General features: G+C 34.6%; 1 protein-coding gene across 2 annotated transcripts in view; it reads right to left on the bottom strand.

Moving 5' to 3' along the window:
• Nucleotides 1–692: 692 nt before the first annotated feature.
• The window catches only part of NBEA (neurobeachin), a 384,945-nt gene continuing 361,135 nt past the window's right edge, over nt 693–24,502 (bottom strand). Inside the window, exons 50-58 of one of the 2 annotated variants that reach the window (XM_032219812.1) lie at nt 20,854–20,943; nt 17,320–17,512; nt 14,921–14,992; nt 14,432–14,587; nt 13,032–13,202; nt 7,029–7,130; nt 3,985–4,181; nt 3,173–3,324; nt 693–2,473 (exon numbers count right to left, since the gene is read on the bottom strand). In XM_032219812.1, the coding sequence (XP_032075703.1) occupies nt 2,383–2,473; nt 3,173–3,324; nt 3,985–4,181; nt 7,029–7,130; nt 13,032–13,202; nt 14,432–14,587; nt 14,921–14,992; nt 17,320–17,512; nt 20,854–20,943 (1,224 nt within the window). In that variant the 3' untranslated portion in view covers nt 693–2,382. The remainder of the gene's footprint in view (nt 2,474–3,172; nt 3,325–3,984; nt 4,182–7,028; nt 7,131–13,031; nt 13,203–14,431; nt 14,588–14,920; nt 14,993–17,319; nt 17,513–20,853; nt 20,944–24,502) is intronic. The other variant, XM_032219813.1, reaches the window with a different exon arrangement.

The following is a 24,502-nucleotide window of genomic DNA, read 5'->3' as shown; positions in this document are numbered from 1 at the left end:
GTTTTCCAAGTTTAAAAGTTTGATAATATTCATGTTCCTTCAACAAATTGAAATATTGTGATGATACAATAAGCTTCTTCACTATTGCGTAAATTTTAAGGCATCTTAAGGGAAAAAGTTCTGGTATGTGATATCCATCGTTATCTATACACTCCTCAGACTACCATACGCAAAGCATAATTAATAGATTTTACTGTGAACTAGTAAAAAGAATGAAAGCGCTATGTTAACATTCCTGTTCATATACAAATATTGATGTTTAGTAATTGTTGAAAATAAATTGCCTTGTCACCAAATACTTTCCAAATGAAAAGTGTGAGTTTAAATTATAAATTAGTTTCATAGAAAACCTGTATCTAGGTCAGATTATTTACATTGTCATAAATCATCCATTTCAATCCCTGATTAGCAGTGGCAATTTCTCTCTGATTTTTTTTTTAAACAGAAATGCAAAAGGAACTTTCCCTACCCTGATGTCCAGAATTACCATTACACCATTAATTATGAAAATGTAGCATAAAGCATAAAAGATTGTGACATGTTGTGCATGTATACCAACCAATCAATATATGGATAAGTAGGCACTGCAATGGTAAATTAAGTCTTTCTAATATTTATAAACCATTATTAAATGTATTTTTTAATTAAAAAAAACATTTGAGTCAAGGTTTGATAAATTAAGAACCAATTCATGAATTCTTTGCATATTTTATTTTTCTTTTTTTGATTTCCAACTCACGCACATCTGGCATATTTTACATTTTTGCAATAAAACATGGTTACAATAGCTTAAGGAATTTATATAGCCAAAATATTTCACCATGATCTTGAGATGAAATGAACTTATCTTCCAGATGGTTCAGTATTCTCCCAGTTCTAAGCTACAAACTCAAGATATTGCTTACAGAACAATGATGAATAACTTAATCATTACATTGATTCCCCATGATTTCAGAATCTTATTAATACAAACAACAATGAAGAAGGTATTTAGTGCTAAAACTTACTAATACAAGGTGAGTAACAAATAAGAACCACGTCAATAAATAATATGTTTCTGGTGCCAAAGTGCCAGTACAAAGAATCCATTATCTTGTTTTTTTTTTTAAATAAATGACTGTGAGTGAGTGTAAAGTTTGAGAAAATTACATTCCTGTTACATGCCTCATAGCCCTACCGACACAATATGTACATCTATGACAATACAGTCACCAAATATACAAAGAAGAAACATGAAGTAAAGTGTATATACCCCTGGGTATGTTACATGATTTGGAGAATGTGCAGAAAATTATTCTGATAGTCATTATTACAGTACTGTCAAATATGAGTGCCTTCAATGTAAAATGAGTGTTAAACATATGAGTTTTAAAAATATTCAAAAGAATAACCCCAATGAAGCTAAGTTTGCTTTTAACCAAGCTTTATTTCCAAGGAATTTAAGAGAAAATCTTAGTTGCTCTCTCCCTGCAATGCATAGTATGCCAAATGTGATGAATCTAGAAGTCTAGCAACTTGCTTTGGTGGGAATCATAAAGCGCTGTAGCAGAGCATCTTAACCATGCTCCTGTCTGTTTATCACATTATTAATTTTTAAGGGAAAATTATTTTTTAATGCATAACTATGGCGACAATGGCTTCATATCCAAATGCTTCATGTAATGAGCAAAACTTCATTTAGAAGGGGTGGCTTTAGACTGAAACATGAAGACCATGTTTCAGTGGCAATGGCTCCATTGCAGCTTGCACCTATTTCAATCTTTAAATACAAGCTGGGCCTTGGACAGCTTTCAGTTCAACTTGTGGATGTGGTTTCAAGACATCAGGCTTAAAGTACATGCAAGTTGTAACTCCACAATAAAATTAAGAAACAGTTTTTGTTTTTTATACAAGGCTTTACTTTTACAAAAGTATCCCTTTAAAGTTAAGATGTGCATCTGATGTACAAAGTATCAAACGTAGGGTTTTTTTTTTTCCTTTTAATTGATCAGCTTGAAAAGAGGCTAGGAAATGGGAAATGGATGCTAGGGTCATGGCCCAAACCATATAATAGCCAGACACAAGTTCCTCAGAATATTCAAAAGTCTCTTGTGATGTGTTCTTCTACCTTTTCTCAGTAAACAAAAGTATATGAAATAATTACCAAAACATCTATTAAGTCATTATAATTTACATGATACAAGCTCGCTTCTGCAGCAGCTGGTGTTCAGTTGTGAAAAAACACACAAAATAAAATGGTTGCTGACTACAATGTACAGCTATTGCTGGGTGTAATGGAATGTACAACGGAGGTCAATGCAGATTTCTTTTTTCCACCAGAGATACCTTTCAGTAGCACTTGTGCTCTCAATGTAATCTTTGCTTTCAGTTCTTCACTCTGGTTTAATATCTATTCTGATGCTCATAATGCCAACGATTAAAATCTATATTAAAAGCTACAATGCTACCAGACGCCATTCCGGTAATTAGAGTCCTGAAACAGAAACAGAGATCGGGTCTGTAAATATCTGAGATATTTATTGTTCATAATAAACTACGGTTAGCTAGTTTGAAGATCAGTAGTCATTCGAAAATACTAGGCAAAATGGAAAAGTCTGCTAAGAAACTTAAGAGTCTATGATGTTATTCCATATTACTTTGTGAGATAACAAATGAGTAAAATATGGAGCGTTCTTTGGAAAATGGCTGCTTCTACTTCTCCAGTAGTGCTCTTCTAAAGAAGTGTAAAGTACATACAGATTGACTGGGTTAAAAGTAAAAAGAATCAACAAAATGAATATAAATGAATATAAATACCTACAAAAAATTGCGTTTTCTCCCCAATGTGGACTTTCCATTTTATTGAACTCAATGGTTAATTGAGTGGTGCATACTGTCCTACTCAAAATTACCTCTCCTAAAATAGCATACTTCTTTAAAATATAAAAATTTACAAATTCATAACATCTCATGAGATTTTTCACAAGAATATTTAAATTTAGAAGATGTTATCTAAATTTTTGAAATGACCTTTTTGTGGGTACACGTGCTTTGGATTGGGAAATGTTACTGACTCATGTTTTAAAACTTAAATGATCCAGTTGTGCTATGTATTTAACTAAGAGAAGGATTGCTAAGGAAAATATTAAATGCATATCACCTCTTATTGCTATTTTTTTAGGATTCAGCTTACCTCTGATCATGGGATAAGTCCATTGCCCTAATGCCAGCATCACAGCCAGGATAAATGTAGAGTTGTTTGAAGTCACAAGCTTGCCATACTTCTACTACTCCATTATCACCACCTGTAACTAGATTCTGCCCATCACTGCTCAGAAGGATAGCCTACAGGAAAACCAAAAACAGAAGGAACAATAATGGATCTTCATTATTTAACACATTTTACCTATAGTCCTAAAGTCTAACCTTAAGTGCAGAATGCTGAGCAATAAATTGTTTTTTATTATTATTATAAGCAAAAGTGAAGAAGGCTTGCCTTAAAATTTACACAAATCAATTCAGCCTTTGCAATGGTAAACTTCACAATGAACAGCTCGAGTTATGTATTCATTTAATCTCCTTGAGCTGTTCTTGCTGCTGGTAGATTTGGTTCCTTAGGGGCCAATATTCATGACATAGCTAAGACGTTTTCACAGAAGTCAGTGTGTTAACATTATGATACACATATAAAAGGCTCATCACTTGCATTTTGCTGGCATGAGTTTCATTATTTGCAACCCCCAACTCCCACCCCCCACATTGATGCCTCTGAGTTTCCAAAATTGAAGGACAACAGAGGTCAAACTACTTAAGTTTTAAGCATGGTCAGATGACTAAAGAACAGATATCCAGGAAACACTGTGTATTAAGCAATGTCTTGGTATAGTTTTTAAGAATAAGTCTGACTTAGTTGGAGCTGAAAAGTTTTTTCTATAGATGTAACTTTTTTCAGGTGACAGTGAACTAATGTTAATGCCTTCTATTAGAATATAAAATAAAAATTACCCTGGTTGAATCATTAATTTCCATCTGGGCCAAAAGTTTTCCATTAATGCTGAAATTGCTGAATCTTCCTCGTTCATAATAGATGATACAGTGGCCTTCACTAGACACAGATATTAGGCGTGGATACAAACAATTTTCTGTTCCTTCTAGTGCTCTCAGCAAATCTCCAGTAATTGTGTGTACAAGACAAGGTCCTTCTGTATATTACAAATTAATAACAGCATATTACAGAAATGGAAATTCATACAGTTTCGGTCGATGATTAACAATGGATTAAAAATACTACTATGATTTCTGAGAAAGGTTTCTTATTATTTAAATCCTAATGATTTCAACATGAATTAAGAAAGGATTAGGATGGGATAGAATATCTCTCTACTAATGTAGAAAAACTCCACTATCAAGGAGAGTACATCTGATCTCCATGGCACCTGTTATACCTAAGGAAATCTTTAAAGGCTTATATCTATTCTTAGTAGAGGTATTAGCAGCAGGAGGCCAGAACAGGGGCAGGTCAGGTATGGAATAAAACTGGTGGTGGATTTCTGTTCCATTGAGGTAATAGTTGGCTTCTATAACCATATAATTTAGAATTATCATGGCTAATTCTTCCAGCTGAGTAAAATGAAAAGTAAGTTATAATTGGCTGAAAGGCCAGCAGAGACACTTTATCTAAATAACTCTTGCTTAGTTGAAGGTGAACTAGTTGGATTTAGAAAGAAGAGGTCTTTCCTTTTGCTCTAACACTTATTTTAGCCCTCTGTTCCATTATAAGTGAATAATGTTGCTTCAGTTCAATCTATCGAGAAATGGATTAATGGGCTGTGAAAATAACATTGAGGAGGAGGAAGAATAGTTGTAGCCAAGGGAATCCTAAGATAAGAGAAATCTGAGTGAAAAGCAGAAATGGAATTTGAGAAAGTGGCTAAGGCTTGACCCTCTTTAGTTCTCTTTAGGATAAAGGCAGGGAATGGTGAGGTAGATTCAGACTTGCAAGAGTCTTTTATTGCAACCTTATAACACAAGTTGATTAGTGTTTGTAACTTCCGTGTTCAAATCTGGGCTGCCTTGTAGGGCTGGCACATCTAGTTTCAATATCTTCCTGTCAAGTCAGAGCTTTTTAAGGGAAACTTTGAGACTTAACTGCAATCCATGCTGGAAACCTGGTTGTTTGGGGGCACTTCTTTTATTGCAATGTTGCATAGGTTATTTACTATTTTTAGATGTTATTGTGAATTCATTTTAATTGTTGTAGAATTTGAACAGTTGATCCTGATGACATCAATAAATTAAAAAAGTCAAAAAATAAAGACAATATAAGCCATGATAGAGATGAGAAGACAATGTACTTCATGTACTGCATCTATCATGTCAAAGAAGTGGGAGAAAAAAATTAAACAGAGCTTCTTTGAAGCACAGTTACATCTATATGGCCATGAAAAGGGTCTCTAAATGTCTAACATTATCTCCAAGAGGTCAAAGATCTTTAATTTCTATATTTCTTTCAGGACCTTTTTTGTTCAATCTAAATTCAATAGAACCATTGGCATCCATAGGAATTAAATTCCTGAAGTCAATCTTATCAAAGAGAAGATTTCAGGAAGTGGAAGTAAGGGAAATGTTACAGGAAACTGACTAGCATGCTTTTTGATTTCTAAAAAAATTGAGTTTAATAAACTCAGAGCTGCAGAATAAGCCACAGCGAAAAGGCTCAAGAGGAATGGGAATTTCTAATGATAGGAATATTAAAAGCATGATAGCAAACAGTTCTAGTAAGGATAAAAATGGCAGTCAAAAAAAGAAGCCAGCCCAACTACTGAAAATGGAGAAGGACACATATAAACAATGAAGTGGTCACAAAGGAAGAGTTTGAGAAGGTAGGCTGGAAGTGTAGAACTTGTGGCAGGAAAGTTACTGTATGTGTCAGAAAGATTGAAATCTGTAATATTGAATGTAGGCAGTATATTTGGGAAACTTCACGTTTTAAAAAATAATTTCAAACCAATGGATTCTGTTCCACCCAACACATTTGGCAGTATTAATTATTTATAGGTCTGAATGTTGGTAACAATGTTTATGATGGTTCTTTTACCAGAGGCATCCTGGTGGCTACTTACTCCATTTCTTGATTTAAGCTCCTGCAGCTAAAAGTAGTCCTCATTCAGCAACTGCCTCACAGCAATTTTTCAGTTATGTTGTGATGAAAAAGTAACTGAGACTAATGTTTACAATCTTTACAGTGCCTTTCTGTCACCATGTGTTTGCCATTACAGTCAGTTATTATGTGTTGTCCTGTGCCTCACCCATTTCTCCATTCCCTACTCAGAGAGCAGAGGGATTGCTAAAGCTATCTCTTACTGAGCTGCTTTTCTCCACAGTGGTGTCCCTAAAAAGTGTTAACCACAAGTTAACAATTTAGCTGTGGATTTAATTAGTTGATTATAAGCTTCTTCCTAGGTTGTGGTTGCTGCCTGAAATTGACAATCAATTTCATACTAAAGGTTTTTGTTTGTCTATTAAGTGGCTTATGGCATGCTGCGATGGACTAAGCAAACAGCTGTCACAAGCACATTCCTTTCTAATAATGCATGTTCCCCTTAGTGTGCCTGCTTACTCTCTTATAGTCCCTTACTCTCCAATCAATGTACATTCAGGTATCAATTCCTGTCTTATTATTCCAGAGCAAGGGTGAGTATTTCAAAGAGCAGGGGAGTAGGGGGAAAAGGCTATAATATTTGCCTTTTTACCTGCTTCCTCATGAATCAGGTTTTGACACACACACATACGCACACACACACTTTGCTGTTTGGGCTCAGCTGGCTATTTGAGATTGTATCCTTCTAATGTTGTAAAGCAAGAGAAACCTGAAGTAAAATCATAAACACAGTTTCAGTCTTATGGTTTTTTTCCTATTTAGCTTAACCACCAAGTTACTGGTTCCGACTGCAGGTGCTAAATGAGGACTTTCTGTTTATAAGTTATTGGTGGAAATAATTATTTTGAGGCATGAAGTTTTAAACTAAAATTAATCTTTAGCAACTGACCTTTAGCACCACTTATGACAAGTCCCAGCTCAGCACATACTGATACGCAGACAACTTCATGATCATGACCAGTTAGAACAGCTCTGGGAGCAGGATAGTCACCTAAAAAGGGGAAAAAATGAACCATATATATATATTAAGCCAGCTTGAATTTCAATTTGGGAGCATTTCTACTATTATTTTGGGGGCCATCTGGTTTAGAATATCTCTAATAAAATGGTATCACAGTAGTATTAGGGATTTCTTGATTCATACATCATATTCCTTCATGATACACTGATATAGATATTATGTCTATATTAGTCATAATAATTGCATGTATATTTATATGATTTGATTGGGTTTAGAATATAATCCTTGCTTTTGTTTACATTTGAACAAAATATTTTAATTAGGCTGCGTAATGCTTTGGATTTGATATTTATAATTTCAACTTTTATGAGTCTTCCCACTTATGAAATACTCTGAGTGGTTAACAAAAGTTAAGATGGTATAACAATTTAAAACTGTCCAGATTCACCTTACAGGGGAAAGGGGGAGCATAAAAATAAATAAATAAAAATAAAAATAAATAAAACAAGAAACAGAGCTTCAGTGTAAAAATATGCTATTTCTCTTGGAAGCTTCAGTGTAAAAATATACTATTTCTCTTGGAAGCAGTTGTATTTTTTCTTGGATTTGTACTGTTGCTTTCCACAGACAGGTGATATATTTACATTCTGAAATACCTTTTTTGAATTAAGTGCTGAACAACCCCAATTATTTAGATTTCAGTGCATATGCTGGCTAGGAAATAGCTAGCCATCATGGCAACGCATCTGGGAGACATCTGGTTGGGGAGGACAGTCTACTTATAAAATTTGGGATATACATGTTTGGATTAAAATAGAAAAGCTGAATAATATTAGAGGTAATTTCTCTGCCTTGAAAGATGTTTATATCAGTAACAGGTGCATTATATTATGAAAAGTAAACAGAGAAAGAGCTGGGAAGAACTCGGTGATATATCTTTCTATGCTTCTGGGTGGGATGTTTAGATATCAATAGGTTATTTATTTATACTTAATATTTTGCAAATTTGCCTGTACTGAAGGAATGTAGGAGGTGAAGGTATCAAATACAAACTATATAAACAAATTATTTAATTGTCTAAATGGTTTTTGTATCCTTTTATAAGTGCCTGTTGCAATATATGACAGCAGTTTTAAAAACATGTTACATTCTACACAGAATGAAACATTAGATTAAAAGTCAACTTTTCCAGCACAATGTGCTCTAAAGGATATGTATCAGGAGGTGAAGGGGTTTGGCTAAATTTCTGGAGGATGCTAAACTATAGCTGGCAGAGGGCATGAACTTATTTTACAATATTCTCATTTTGAAATTGCTATTCTCAAGTGTGAATTACTTGACTTAGCTCTGGAAAAACCTCAAGAGTTTTTCATGAGAGTTGACAAGAAAGCTAAGAAGGGGGAAAGGAACTATTATCCACATTACACATAATTCTGAAGTATCAAGCTTAATACTCTCAACTGCAGGTTAAACTATAATTAATGTTGTTTATTTGGTATGGTCCCTGAAAGCAGATCTTTAGGCATGTCCTAACTGTAATATAGTTAGAATCAGCTAAGGCTTGGTGGTAACAGTAAATAACTCTTCACTCTTTGCAACAAATGAAAGAAAATAACAGTTCAATCAGCATTATATTATTTCAGCAAACCTGCTAAATGGCTTCACATACCACATTTCTTGGCCAAAAATTGGAACATTAGGGATTGTACCAATCATTCAAAATCTAACAAAATTATCTCACCCTAATGGCACTACTGATAGATGCCGTGAAACATTAAATGCTAAGATACTAAAGGATATCCAGCTGAAGCTTGACCCGTGAATTGAAACTCTGTCAGTTTGAACTCACAGTAATTTTCCCAACACTGTACTTCTACATTTGTGTAGTTGAATGCTTTAGGGCAAAATTGTAAAATGTACAGGAATGTGCCATCTCAGTAATAATAAATAATAGGGTAGCTTTTGTTTCTCAAAAAGAGATAATATGCAATTAGTAGTATAGAGGTTCTTATGTAAATATTAATTGTCTAACCATTTAGTCCTATGGCTTCACATTTCCTTACAAATTAATATTTCATGTGGATTATAAACATTATTCTTTTCCTTTTTTGATAGCGTCATACATTATCATAAGTGCAATAACTAATAATTATTAATTATGCTAATAGTTAATCATTTGAAAAGTGGAAGAGATCAAAGCATCTAATATTTGAGAGAATTGTTTTCCTAGTTGAAGAGTAAGATATTGCATAATATTGCAAAATAAGCATCCATAAAATATCCTGAATATCAAATCCCAAAGAGTTACTTCCTAGAAATGTTATTCTCAAAGATACTAAGCCAACAAAAGAGCATTGATGGATTTCACATTGCCAACAAGACTTAAATTGACAACTATATCCTAAATAGTGGACAAAGCATCTTAAAAGACATAATCTATTAATTTTTCATAATCATCTACATTCTCAATCATTCTTGAATCTAATAACTTTTTCTGAATTCTGTCATCTTGTTTGTACCTTTGTCCTTCAAAATAATTCACTCATCGCCAATCGTGGTTTTATGCAACTTGTTACACACTTTATTTCTTATCTGTTTTTTTCTATTCTTATACTGCCCATCTCCAAGACTTTAGGGATTTCTGATTCTTTCATTATCACCATTCATTGGAGAATGTCATACAAATAATAAATTCACAATTTCATATGCACTCAAAACGATCACACTACTTTAACTGAGAACTATTACATTTTTCTTCTTTCTTTTGGCTTCACAAATACACAAAGGGCAAACAAAACTCAATTTTATCTCAAGCATGCTCATACTATTTTATGCAAGCTGGATCTTTATTAAAGTCTATCTTGTAAGACAACATCGTTGCTCTTGTCAACCAGGAAGCATACATAACCTGGAAGGATTCTTTTGAAATAATATCTACCAAGGAGTGTTGGGAATACTTTTTTATTTCTGGTTATAAGCATGAAGACTTTTACTGCTATAAACTACTGTGTCAACTAAGTTTATACCTGCTTGGGTTCTGGTTATCCCTTAACATCTTTATAATGTTTCTTAAATCCCTGTGCTTTACTAAGAGTTATAGGCTCACATGTCTATGTGCACAGCACTTGTTCTTCCCTATATTATTGGGTGAAGATTAGAATCATATATTTTGTACAAGCTCCAAGGAGAGATTGCATATAACCATGTAATACAGTCAAATTTGTCAAATTGCACCCAATATTTATATCTGTAGGTAGAAATAAGAAGTACAACTGATGCAGACATCAAATAAAGTGGATATTATCTATGTGAAAGTTGACCAGAAGCTTGATAACAAATGGAGATGTTAATAGCTATAACTGCAATCTTTTTTCCATTAGATATCTTTAGGTCATGGATCTCAAACTCGTGATGTCATGTGACGTTTTACGAAGTTTTTCCCATTCATGGAGCTGGGGTGGAAGTGGCCTGTATGTGACACATCCAGCCCACGGGCCGCTAGTTTGACACTCCTGCTCTAGATTTTGGGAAATACATGCTTACTGAAAAAAACTGACATCTAAACAATTAGTATCTCTTTTGGAGCAAAACAATTTTAATATTAAAGGATTTTATATTCAAAGCCCATATTCAAAACCCAGTTCTTCTCTAGAAGGTTTTATAATTAACCATTTAAAGAAATAATATGTACACGTACTATTAATGTTTTAAAACTAATTACCTCCTAATTAATTTAGGAAGTCTTTTGAATCTGCAATATTTACATACATATAAATAAAAATGCCTTCATTTGTATTATCCACAAAATAAGTGATACTTTCTCCCTGCAATTCTTTATAGAGACATTTAGTATGTTTTAGCGTACCGACAGTTTATCACATTCATGTAATGGATACTGAACCTTCTCTTTAAGTATATGTAAAATGTGTCAAGTGAGACAAAATGTACTTTAGTGCCTTTAAGGGCTATTTACTATAATTGGTCCACAAACTGAGGTTTGGGCTAGTTGACACAATGTGTTCGTACAGTGCTCAATGCAAACATGGCCAGGAAAAGCAACTCACACCTCTGGCAACTTGCTGCTATATAATGAGAAATGTCAAGTCCCAAGATCAATGAAATTTCAGGCCCGGGGGACACGACAGGAATAGCATTGATTGTTTTAAAGAAACCAGTCAAAGGCTGAATGCAATATATTGCAGAGATAGACTCAGGAGGATAAACAGCCAAGTCCACTATACCTACATGACAAAAAATTCAATCATCTCTTAACACTAGCTGCTGGCTCCATTTGCCTCCTCCCCCCCCCCCCCCCCCCCAGTGAGCTGGTTCCAATTAAGGTGCACAAATTAATTTTTATCACTTCTGAATTAGTTTCCGGATTTGTATCCATTTCAGAAAAAACAACCTTCCTTCCTTCCTTCCTTCCTTCCTTCCTTCCCTCCCTCCCTCCCTCCCTCAGATTTTCCACCCAGTCTAATTAGAAAAAAAAGAACTTAAGCAACCTAACATAGAGTACAAATGGGAAAAAGCAAGTTGCCAGTTTTTATAAGTTGAGTTACAGAACAAACTATGTAAACCTATGCATAACCAAGAATTATTCAAGTTTTTAAAAAAGTAAGTTAAAGAATAATTAAACAATTTTCTCCAACTATAAACCCAGAACATGTTTTTTGTTTGAACAATCTAAAGGCTGTAGTCTATATACTAACTGAAAAGACTAATGCAGGAATCCTAGTGAAAATGTGAACATCACATTTCTTAGTCTAGAGCACCGGTGTCAAACTCAATTGCGTCATGTGATGTATCATGATGATTTTTGCCTTTGTGGAGCTGGTGTGGGGGTGGCCTGCACATGACATATCTGGCCCAGGGACTGCCAGTTTGACATCCCTGGTCCATACAGCTTAACTTCTAAAAGATTTTTAAGTAGTGTAGCAGCTAACAGAAAATCCTGATTGGGAGGCATGTGTAACTTTAGCTTCCTTCCGATGCAGTGATTTATTCAGAATTTTTAATTTGCTAACTATCACTTTCAAAATAATCCTTTTTCTACCATACATTTGGAGGCATTAAAATAGATTAGATAGAATGCTAGGTAGATCAGTGTATGGTATGAGGCAATATTATAAGGTTGTTAGGAACATATAAAAGCACTTATATATGTATATTTAGGTATGAGAACTAGTAAAGACCACATCACTAATGCTTTTCAACTTACTTAGTCACTTTATTAATAAGTAATGCCAGAGAGTGCTGAAGTGAGTGCAAGCATGTGTATATGCATATGAATGTAGCATATCAGATGTATTATTAGTGGTGTTGATGAAAAAAATAAAAGATGGGATCCTGCTCTATATAATTTTCTGAAACAACTGAAGTTCTTTTGATAATTGGATGCACTGAAGCTGAAATTGATAATTAACTATCTTTCAGCTTAAAGGATCATTAGAAAGTCAAACACCTAGCCCACATAATTACCACAACCTGACATCTTTCTCTTGAGTTCCTTATCTCCTTATGTTCTGTAATATAAAATATCTTATCTACATCGCCAGATGACAGCTTTTGTGAACCTAATCCTTTTCTAAAAAATATCATCCACATCTTCCTAGAAATTCATTTTAAAGATGTTAGCTAATTGGATTTAACTTAGCCTATACTCTGGTTTTCATTTTCCTTATAAAATAAACTCCAGTAAATAGATATTCTAACAACATTTCTCTCTATAACTGGTAAAAAAAAACCTACAACATTTTTTCAGTAAATTATGAAACCCATAAATGATGACGTGTTTCCAAAGGCTTTGCTGGAGAAAATAGTGGAAAGGGACCCATGAGGGAGAAGATGGAGAAGATGGCTATACAATTCTGTACAGAATTGAAAATATAAAAGAAATATTACATAAATAGATAAATGGTAATAACTTACTGCTGTTCGGATTGTCACCAATGATATGATGTCGGCCACTCCAATACCACAACAGCAAAGTAGCATCCCGAGAGCCAGAGACAATGTAGCAGTCCCCACCAATATAAGACTCTGATCTGGCAAGACAAGTAACTACATCCCAATGGCCAAATACGATCTGTGTTAGTTTGCCTACAACAAAGAGAGGTTGCTTGACTGATCTTTTTTTCCTGTGCTGCAGTGCATGATGAATACAAATTGAAGCTAACAAATTTAAAAACAAAGCACAAATAAAAGACATTTTCAGCAATGGACTAGAAACTAGGCATTGTGATTGTCTTCAGACGGCAGACAATAAGATATTCAGTATGAGCATGTTGTATGCAGGCTGTATCAAGTATTAGACTAGACAAAAGTATAACATTTCCTTTCATTGGATCTAATCTCCATGCAGATGTGTTATTACTGCTTTTTGACATATGATATGGCATTTCAGCCAATAGATGCCAGGTAATTTGCACTAAACGCTCTGCAGCTTTAACATGTATAAATGTAAAAAAAAAGCTGTTCCCTCTAGAGTTCTCATTCTGTATCCTAAAGGCTGAAGAGGTTTCTGTATTCCCAGGTGTCAAGGTGATATAACATTGACTTGTTGTTCATCAGAGAAACATAGAAAACTGTCCACTCTTGAATGGTAATGGCTCTCCAGAGTCTCAAACAGATATCCTGCCTTTCACCCACAAGTGATCATTCTTCACTGGAAATGCTAGGAACAGAACCTGTGACCTTCTCTATGCAAACTATTTGTTGTATGATTGGAGTTACAATTTTTACCCTCCTGATCTCCTCCTGTCACAAAACCATCACATCCAAGGCAGCTGCTGGATTGTAAGCCTGAGAATTCTCATTGCAGCTGCTGCCACTTGAATTCTGAATAGTTTAAAATCCCTTGAAAATTTAAACAATTTAGGGGGTGGGATTTAAGTAGTAAAAAAATCTGCTATTGGTAACTAACAGATTTATCCCTATCCTAAAGGGGGGAAACATTAAACGTCACTCTCACCAGAACATCCTAAATGAGTATTCTCTCAAAAGATATTGCAAAATATCTGTGGTGCCTAAAATGCGATTACAAATTTATACTTAGATTGGATTAAAATAGCTGAGAGCAAAAATCTCCAAAATTTGAAACAGATTTCAAACATTGTTTTTAAATTAGCTTTTGGGGTTTGTAACAGTTACTAATCCTTATTTTAATTCCTTCTCTGATATGAAAAAATATCATTTTCTATATTACTATATTTACTATACTATATATGTATCTATTACTATATTTAAATATTCAATTTAAAATATTTATCTATTTTGACATTCTGTGAATGATATAGGAAAATGAATAAAATCCCAAGTGAAAATTCCACCTGTTTCTGTTGAATAAACTCGAAAGCTCTTGTCCCAGAAACCACAGATGAGAATGTAGCGATTATCTGCTGTGACCACAAAACAATGAGCATTGATTTGAATGCTTTGATCCACAAGGTCTGTGATCTGCCGTTTATTCACACCAGAGTTATTGGCTGTGCAGAACAAGAAAAAAAGGAAATTCTTTCAGAAACTTTACATCATGAAAATAAACTTTGCATGTTGAGTGAACATGCTAATTCAGGCACATCCCACTACTATACCTTAAATTCAATCTGTCAAGTCTCAAATAAGAGCCAAAGCTTTTCTAATACATACTACTTTGCAAGCCATTTCTCCCTAACATAATGTATATTTCATAGTGTAAAATTAGTGACCTCTAACTATTTTTCTCTATTTTGAATTCTTCTAATTAATGAAAATATTGTACACTAAATTATTGTTTAAACTAATTATTTCTTAATTATTTTCCATCTAACATAACATACCAATCAATGGATCCATTTCAATAGGAAGGTGATGAGCTTGATCTAGAGAATACCCTGGTGCTCCCCTGAGGCCTAAGGAACAGAAAAGAAATGTCAATAATGGCTATGTACTATGGGATTCCTAATATTTCCCTCTTTCTTGCTTTCCACATTACAAAATGACAAGGAGGTGTTTTTTTTTGTAAGACTGGAAATCTGAATGGACTTTTTCTGAAAGAAGAAACTATCAAATTGATTTTGGAATTAAATGGGACAAAGAAGATGGGGAGAACATTAAAATGATAATTACTAATTGTTAGTTTTGTATATTTTTTACTTTATTGAAAAACTCTGCTCTCTCTCTCTCTCTCTCTATGTATGTATGTATGAATGAATGAGTAAATGAATGAATAATTATGCTGGAAAAGATTCTGATATTGTATATGAGTGGGATGTAGTTTTATATTAATCTAGACCTCAAAAAAAGAGCAAGTCTTCACAACCTAATGAAAAACAACCCCTGGGCTCTATTACCCAGGCATGTTCTGGTTAAAGAAAAGTGGGCTGATATTACTATCAATGCCGCTTTGCTCAAGACATGATACTTGAGCCTTTTTGTAATAAACTTTGTGTTTTCACTTGTCAGAATTACAGTTTAATATAAATTTACAACAGGATAGCAAAGGGATATGTTGTGGTCCCAAAATAAGACCTATATGAGGGCATTTGTTTCGGATGTAGAAGTTGTCAGGCATGCAAGCCGTCTTTTCATTGTGGACTTTAGGTCTGCCACACTTTCTATTATTCTATTATGCATTTTCTATTGTGGAAAAATGGGAGGGGGGATTATACAGAATTGGGTGATATGTAGCCATAACAAAATTCTTTCTAGAAAGCCAAGGTCATTCTTTGTCTCTGCACCTGGCCGGAACTGTATGGGTGGAAGCTGCCAGTGTGGCAGTGGAAGATTGAACTATGTGATGGACTTGTGGATGTGGGGGCAGGATCTTAAACTTTCAACTGGGTGGGAAAACCTGGAAGCTTTCAGATTCGGGTTTTCCCAGATGTGCCAATATGGCTCTCTTAATAAATTGGAATTTTGAGGAATCCGTTGCCTTGAACTCTGATTTACTTTTGGATGCTATCTGGAACCCTGACAGAAGTTTGGATTCCTTTCCCATTTTGCTGCATGTCTCTTTAACAATTTCTCTACGTTCTATTTTTCTATTCCTAAATCTGGGTTCTCAATCTATCCTTTTATAAATTTGTTTATTATGGTTTGTTTCCTATATGTTTTCATTTGTTTCTGAATAAAATTAGATGGAGACTGGCATGTTTATTACTACATTTTTAATGCATTAAATAGAATGTGTGCATATCTAATGTATAGAATAACAGAATAACAGAGTTGAAAGGGACCTTACAGGTCTTCTAGTCTAACCCCCTGCTTAGGCAGGAAACGCTACACCACTTCAGGCAAATGGTTATCCAATCTCTTTTTAAAAACTTCCAGTGTTGGAGCGTTCACAACTCCTGGAGGCAGGCTGTTTCACTGATTAATTGTTCTAACTGTCAGAAAATTTCTCCTTAGTTCTAAGTTGCCTCTCTCCTTGATTAGTTTTCATCCATTGCTTCTTGTTCTGCCTTCAGCTGCTTGGAGAATAGCTTGACTCCTTCTTCTTTCTGGCAGCCCCTGAGATATGGAACACTGCTATCATGTCATCCCTAGTCCTCCTTTTCATCAAACTAGATATACCCAGTTCCTGCAATCATTCATGTCATAGATATCACAGGTATCATAGATATCTGGAAGGAGTGTATATAAAGGAAGTGATTGCAGCTGAATCTTCCCACCACTCCAATAAATTCCAGTGACTTCCTCCTGCCATAGTTCACACATAGGGAATGCACCAGGTAGGAAAGCAAAATGGCTAAAGCAATACGACAAAGTTAAAATTCAGCTGTTTTCATCCATACCTCGCTTGATCTTTTAAAAAAAAACTAATCTCTCTCCTCTGCTGTACACTTTAATGACTTTAAAAAAAAGCAAAAGTAGTGAACATATAACTAGCTTGGCCCTAGTAATCCATTGTTATCCACATGCAATCTAGTAGAATAATTTATACTTAAATTGGGAGGATATAAACAAGCATTTAAAAGAATACCAGACAGATTATTTAGGTGTGTGTTTATGTTTGTATATACGTGGTTGTGTGTTTGAGTGTTTTGAGGTGGCATTTAATTTCTCCAATGATACTTTCAGAGGTGGATTAAGTTATAGGAAACATTTTTAAACATCTTGATTTATTTACAAACCTTCCTTTGAAAATAAATATTTTCATTTATTTGGGTAATAAGGTTCAATACAAGCCCGACCTAAACTATACAAACTCATCAAAAATCCGTCTTGAAACACATACCTACTGTATTGTGCCACCTATTCACTGCAAAAAGCCGGCTGCAAGTCACAGTTACCACTGCAGGAATTGTAAGGTGTGGGAGTGTATTGGCTGCCACGTGTGTGACAGGAGAATTTGATGGAAATTTGAGCACCATTATAACATCTTGCTGCATCTGATCTTTAAACATAAGTGGGCTCTGTGGAAGGAAACACTGTTGAGTAGAAAGGAAAAGAGAACAGAAGAAAACAGAAAGAATAACATAATTAGTGAGAAGGTCTGAAGGGAAAATAAGGTTAAGAGAGTCAGGAAGTACTTACACATCCAGGAGAAAAATGTTATTTATACAGCTACCACTACAAATACAAGTCAGCAAAATTAGAGAACTGGTTACTAGTGAATTATAGTAAGCCAAATATGGAAAAATCATGGCAAATGTCCATTAGTTTATCATTATAGGACATGTGATGATACGGCCAACATTAACAAATAGAAAATCTCACTAAAACGCTTACAGTTGTTTATATAGTAAAGATGTCAAACAGAAGCAGTAGTTTAGTCATTCATTAGGCTTATACAATACACAAGCTGAAGAAACATAAACTGGAGGAATTGAGTTAGGAGCTGTATAAAAGGCAATAGCAAAACTAAATGTAATAGCATTAACAGTAAGACGAAACACTGAGGTAAGCTGGAAATGGCAAAACCATGGAATACACTCTCCTTAATAAAATGCATTCCTGTCCTCTAATATTATCCTGGTGATTTTTAGTGATGTGGAACAGAATGAGGAAGTGTACTGTAACCTAAAAATCAATCTAGTCATGCAGCACTTGTCATGCTATATATGCTTGAGTGAACAGGCATGTCTTCAGCAGTTGTCTAGTAGAAGACAGCACAGGGCAAGTGACTTTCCTATAGAAGGAGACACCATAAAAGAAAGGAAACACCATAACTGAAAAGATCTTACTACTGGCCACAATACTGAGAACCAAATCTATTAGTAGAATTACAAGCTGGGAGATCCCAACTGATTTTAAAGCACATGTTGGAAGACATGGGGAGAAGTAATAGGACTTCATAAGCTAAATGTCAAGCCCTGTATCACACAACACAATAAAGGAAACAGAAATCACAAAGAACTCAATCAGAAATTTTAATGAAAGAATCAGAGGTAAGGAACAGAACCTAGGAGTCTGCACACCCTATTTGATTCATTAAAGTGGACTCTTTAAAATGGACTCTTTGAAGATTTTGAATATTTTATTCCTTGGCTTTGTAAAATATGGACTGAGTTGCCACTTTTGCATGTAAAAGTACTAGCACTACATCAAGACCTCAAATACTTCAATCACACTGCCTGATTCAATTGGAAACAAAGTGCTCGATGTAATCAGAATGATAATGTAATCAGAATGATGACGAGATCATGGTTCCACACTTCCAGATGATCATCACCAGCAATTTCACATAGACACTGAATAGCAAGGCACTCTGAGTTACATCAAAGCATGATCGCCATAGGAGGAACAGAAAGATTCCATTGACATTCTTTGTTGGTGTTTCTGTAAGGAGGCATAGAACTATCACAATATTCTGTCCCCAAATCCCAAACTACTAAATTGCTCTAGCATAGCAAAAAATCAGTGAAGTGGCAAGATGCTGAAAATTCCAGAACTTCTCTTGCTCTCTTTTGATAATGGGAATCTATTATAGCAACCAAGCCTATTTCAATTATTTATCCATATCTTCTATTTCAATTATTTATCCATATCATAATTATTTTCTTCCATTCACACTTGCAACTGAATGGCTTTAAATTTCTTTTTATCATCTTGCCAAAAGGGGAAAATTAAATGGCTACATATGCAACATTTGTTATCACATGTGAGTGTAATTGTCAATGGATTTAATAAGTCTAAAAGGTTATTTATTTCCAATCCATTCAATCCTTACAATATCCTTAAAAATAATGTAGGATGTGATTTGCATGATTGCTCTTTGGAAAAACAGTAAATTAAAAAAAAACAGGGCTCCTGTCCCTCCCTGTGTACTTCTTAGGTAAAGGCATATAGATTACAGATCTAAATGATTTCCAGAATATTCTAGAAGTGTTATGAGAATATATTTTACTTGCTATGATTTTGCTGTCCCTTAAGGCTTTAAGCATTTTCTTTCCCATATTTTAAAGAATACAGATAGTCCTCAACTTATGTTCATAATTGAGCCCACAATTACGGTCATGTCATTTTGATCGTTAAGCGGGTCACCATGTGAACTAACCTGACTTTACGACCTTTTTTGTGGCAGTAATTAAACAAACACCGAGTCATAAAGCAAATGTAGTGGTCATTAAACAAACTCCATGGCTGTTAAGCAAAACCATTGTTCACAATGGTATTTTTTGCTGGGAAATAAAGCAAACACTGATTTTTGGAAAAATGTTGTAAATTGCAGTTCCATGACTATGGGACACAGCAAGCAGCCATAAATGCAGGGTAGTTGCTGACCACTCAAACTGTGGCCACATGACCACAAGGGTGTATCCATGCCAACAATCAGAACTTCAAATACAGTCTTAAATACATTTGGGGGATCTATCATAACTTTGAACAGAAGTAAAGTGATTGGTTTGCCACTATTGGACTATGAATGGGGACCCAGGTTCACATCTATCTGCAGCTATAGAAACTCTCAGGGTGAATTTGAACTGTTATTCAATACAACCTGTTTAAGTAGACTGTTGATTTGAGATTAAAATGGGAGGAATGAGTACTACATACATTGCCTTTTGCTTCTGGGGAAAAAGAGGGATATAAATGTAATAAATGAAAAATAATTAATTGCAAGAAAAAGTCTTGCCTAAACAATTGTGCCTTTAATATGTAATGGCAGCTGAAGTAGGACCATTTAAAAATGTGCTGGACTTTCCCTTAAATATTGATAAATAATTCTCAAAATTTAGAGTTTTAAAATAGGAACTTTTTTGTTCCTATTTTGTTCCCGAAAGAAATACAGTATAATTCTTTCCATACATATATTTATATTTCTATGAAATAAATAAAGAAAAATGAATTAGAAATTATGTTCTAACTTCTAATTAGAGTTTAAACAGGTATTCAGCATCTCCTCTCTGAAGAGAGAGCAGGAGATTAACTATAATTCCTTATTTTGGATACCAAACCAGCAATCATAGATCACAGAAATAATTTCTTCAGCAATGGTCTGAAATAATCTACTGTGGTATGTTTCTACCATAACAACATAGGCTTTTCAAATTATAGAACATATTGTTAATCATAAGCATATTTATTATAGTAGAAACTGATTTAAAGAATCAAATAGTTGATAAATCACTTAGTAATTACCCTAGTTCTCCCTCTCTTTCACCATTCTATTATTTCCTGCACACAGAAACACACACACAGAAAATCTTGAGTTTCTAGGGAAGTCAGAACACATAAAGAGAAAATGTTACTTAAATGGGCATTTATGACCAATAAAGGATTCTTGGATTCAGAGGAAATAAATCCCTAACAAGCAGTTTTATCTCACCAGGTGCATAGCAGAGCTCCGAGGAGGATGTGGCTCGATAAGCAACTGAGATGGCGTCTGTCCAAAGTTCTGTATCTGTGCCTCCATGGCCTGCAGGGAAAGCAGAGTGCTTGTCATAATCAATGTGCATCAAAAATATAGGTCAACACACTCCTTGACAATACAAGCATATCCCAAGTCAGCCATGAAAAAAAGTCCAGAAAATTCACTGGGTGCTCTTCTCCCAGGCTGCAGACTCATCCAAGTGTTAGTATTTTGTAGACAAGTGTTGGTTCTTTCAAGCATGCTTCAGTTACTCCACTAATCGTTGCTATTTCAAGTAGCTGCAAATGCATGTGAAAATGTTAACCTGTGAGGACATGCAGCTTAAGACCTTGTGAGAATTCTCTGCACTAAGCATAACATATACCTTAATGAAGTCCTTTGTAAGGAGGAAAGTATGAGGGTCTCTAATAAAATAAGCATCTGGGATCTTAATTAGAAAAAACAAAATATAATTCGTGGAGAATACAAAACTAAAAAAAATTATAATTTCCATCAGATTAACTAAGCACAATAGAGATAATTATGCAGCTAATTGTTTATCTACTTGTAGATAAACCAATTAGCCAAATATACAATTTTTATTGTGTTTTAATGCCACTTTCCTTAATACATAAGCATTTCCTTACTCAGTCTTCTTCAGATTAACATGCTATTTCATTGCTCACTTAATCATTAATAATGAGGTTATACATCATGTATTATTAATAATTTGAATTGTTCCAGTATTATCTCTCCCAACAATTTCCCTTACTTTTTTCTGCAGATCAAAAATTATACTAACAGTAACAATTAAAAAAAAATCATAACCAGCAGCCAAACCTGGCACATGTGAAAGTTACAAGTTGACTTGGTGCTGGTGCTGAAGACATGTTGTCGGAAAAAGACCTAATGTGTGAAGCAATTAATGAAGTGCTAGCCATGCAAGTTTCCAGTTTTAAAAAGAGGACAGGAATTATTGCTCACCTTCTGCCCACGATATTGTGTCCCACCCAGCATTATAGAATGGATATCCCTTAAAGCAGTGTTTCTCAACCTAGCAACTTTAAAACGTCTGGACTTCAACCCCCAGAATTCCCCAGCCAACCTTGGTTGAGAGACACTGCCTTAAAGAGTCATGATATGGAAAATAGTTTCAGTTTTGACTATTTATAATGAAAATAACATGGTTTTATAACAATCTACAGAAATTCCCTCATGACTTCTAAGGCAGCAGATTTGTGAACAGCTATGCTAGCAACAGCAATGTTCAATTGTGTTTACTATCCTCTATCCTGCTCTGCTTACAAAATCTACAAAAAACCTGGTTACACTCAACCTTTTCTTAAGATACAGCAAAACAGAGCACACTGAAATGAACAGGAGATTACTATGGTATAAATGACTAATGGTTCATTGTTACCAAAGAACAATGCCACTAAGGAATCAGTCTAATCAGGAAAAATACATCTCTATTTCCAGTAGTTTGAAATCCATCTGTTCATTCAATAGATTGCAAACTAAGAGTATTACTTGCAATTAGAAGGTCTGAGGAAAAACATTAAATACAAAAGAAAGGGCAATGACTACAGATGGTGTGTTTGTACATTGTTGTAACACATGTTCTGTTATTTCTTATTTGTTTACCATTTGACTCCATCCTCTGCCAGAATCCTACCCATATCTTAGTTATGTATGTAAAAACATTAAATAGGTATGCCTTAATATATAGTACATGTACAATAGGTTATGTATTAGGTTATTTTCCACATGATTTAAGTATTTATCTCTTTTTTCCCTGTCATTTGAAAAACCCAATAAATTCTTGGTACAAAATATCGAACTCCATGCAAAGCTTTCAAGAAAATCTCCACAAATCACATTCACTAAATGATAATTGAATCTAATACTGCAATCCCATGTCCACTTACCATTCTGTAAGCTCATTAAATTCAATGATTTCTAAACAGACAACCATCAAATTGTACAGGCAATGTTATTTAGAAACAGATAGCAGGAAATGCTCTAATGAATAAATATTCCTGATACTCCAAAAATAAACTATGCTTGAGCAAGAACTGCACTCCAACTATTTCTGAAAACAATTTGCCTTACCTGAAGAAAAAAAAACAATCTCTTTCATCTCTTATATTTGTCAACTTCCTATGTCTAAGGTTTGCTGATGTCTCCCTTCATCTTATGCTTTTAGTTTTTTCTTCCTATACTATTTGGGGCTCATTCTGAATACATTATTTCTGAAATAGGTAGGAGCGTATGTCTGAGTCTCTGGAGGGTTCAGGAGAACAGAACAGTGCTCTTTTTGTTCCAATACAGAATAATACATGCAACATACATAGAAAATCTTGTGCAATGCATAACAACCCCTGTCCACCCCCAAGCAATGGTTGACTGCTCCAGCTGCAAACAATTCTGCATATTCTTCCAACAAATATGTGCAGCCCATAAATACATTTGTATAGTTGTGTGTGTGCATGTGTGTTTGCAGTATATACTATCAGAAGCTACATTTCAAAAAAAGGACAATATGGGACAAAAACCCAAGGCATTTCATTACAAAATTAAGTGACTCCAGCTGTGTATACTCATTTGAACATACAAACTACTGTCACACAGAAATACATAAATACAAGCATATGTTCCTTTCCCTTCTTCCAATAAGAACAGCAACGATAACTAAGCAAACAATAACAAAAATAAAACCCTAGTAAGGAAATGACTGCATTGGGAAGAGAAGAAAATAGGGGCTAGGTAAAGAAAAGTGGGGAATGGAAAAGGTAAGTGAATATGATGGAAAAAGAGAGCAGCAATACACAAACTATTGCCCAGACTAAATTTCAAATACATCCAAGCATTGCAGCAGTAAGCTCATGATTTTAATAAAGCCGAAGTGGCGCAATGGTTAAATGCAGCACTGCAGGCTACTTCAGCTGACTGCAGTTCTGCAGTTCGGCTGTTCAAATCTCACCGGCTCAGGGTTGACTCAGCCTTCCATCCTTCCGAGGTGGGTAAAATGAGGACCCGGATTGTTGGGGGCAATATGCTGACTCTGTAAACCGCTTAGAGAGGGCTGAAAGCCCTATGAAGCAGTATATAAGTCTAACTGCTAATAAAACTAATGCATATCCCAGGTATTTGGGAAGGACAGAAATGCCAAATCCAGACTAAATCTCTCACTGTATGCAATTAGTTATAATGATAATATCCACCCTCCATAAAATCTGGGGATAGAGTAGGAAAGAAAATCGGTATTCAAGGTTTTTTAGTCTTAAAATGTACAGCCAAGATGTGGAAAATCTCTCAAAATTAGTATGTGAAGTCTGATATTGCTATGCAAATTTTGTGTCTATCTTGAAATTCAAATACATGCCGCTGAAATACAGTCATTAATGTTTCACTCATATATGTTTAAAAGTAAAGGGAACCACAGCAGAAATCGATAAAAGTCTCTTGGGATGGCCACTTTTTACTAAATATATGGTATCCACACAATAAAACATTAAAGTTATTATCTTAAATCACCAATCAATAACCTTGTATTCACAAGTTAAAACTGTGCCTAATATATCAAGAAAGTTGGAAAAGATTATAAAACTAATTTAGTTCACTC

The sequence above is a fragment of the Thamnophis elegans genome, chromosome 6 (genome assembly GCF_009769535.1).
Source record: "Thamnophis elegans isolate rThaEle1 chromosome 6, rThaEle1.pri, whole genome shotgun sequence".
NCBI lineage: Eukaryota > Metazoa > Chordata > Lepidosauria > Squamata > Colubridae > Thamnophis > Thamnophis elegans.
Note: the sequence above shows the minus strand (reverse complement) of the source record. Positions and strands in the feature narration are given on the sequence as shown.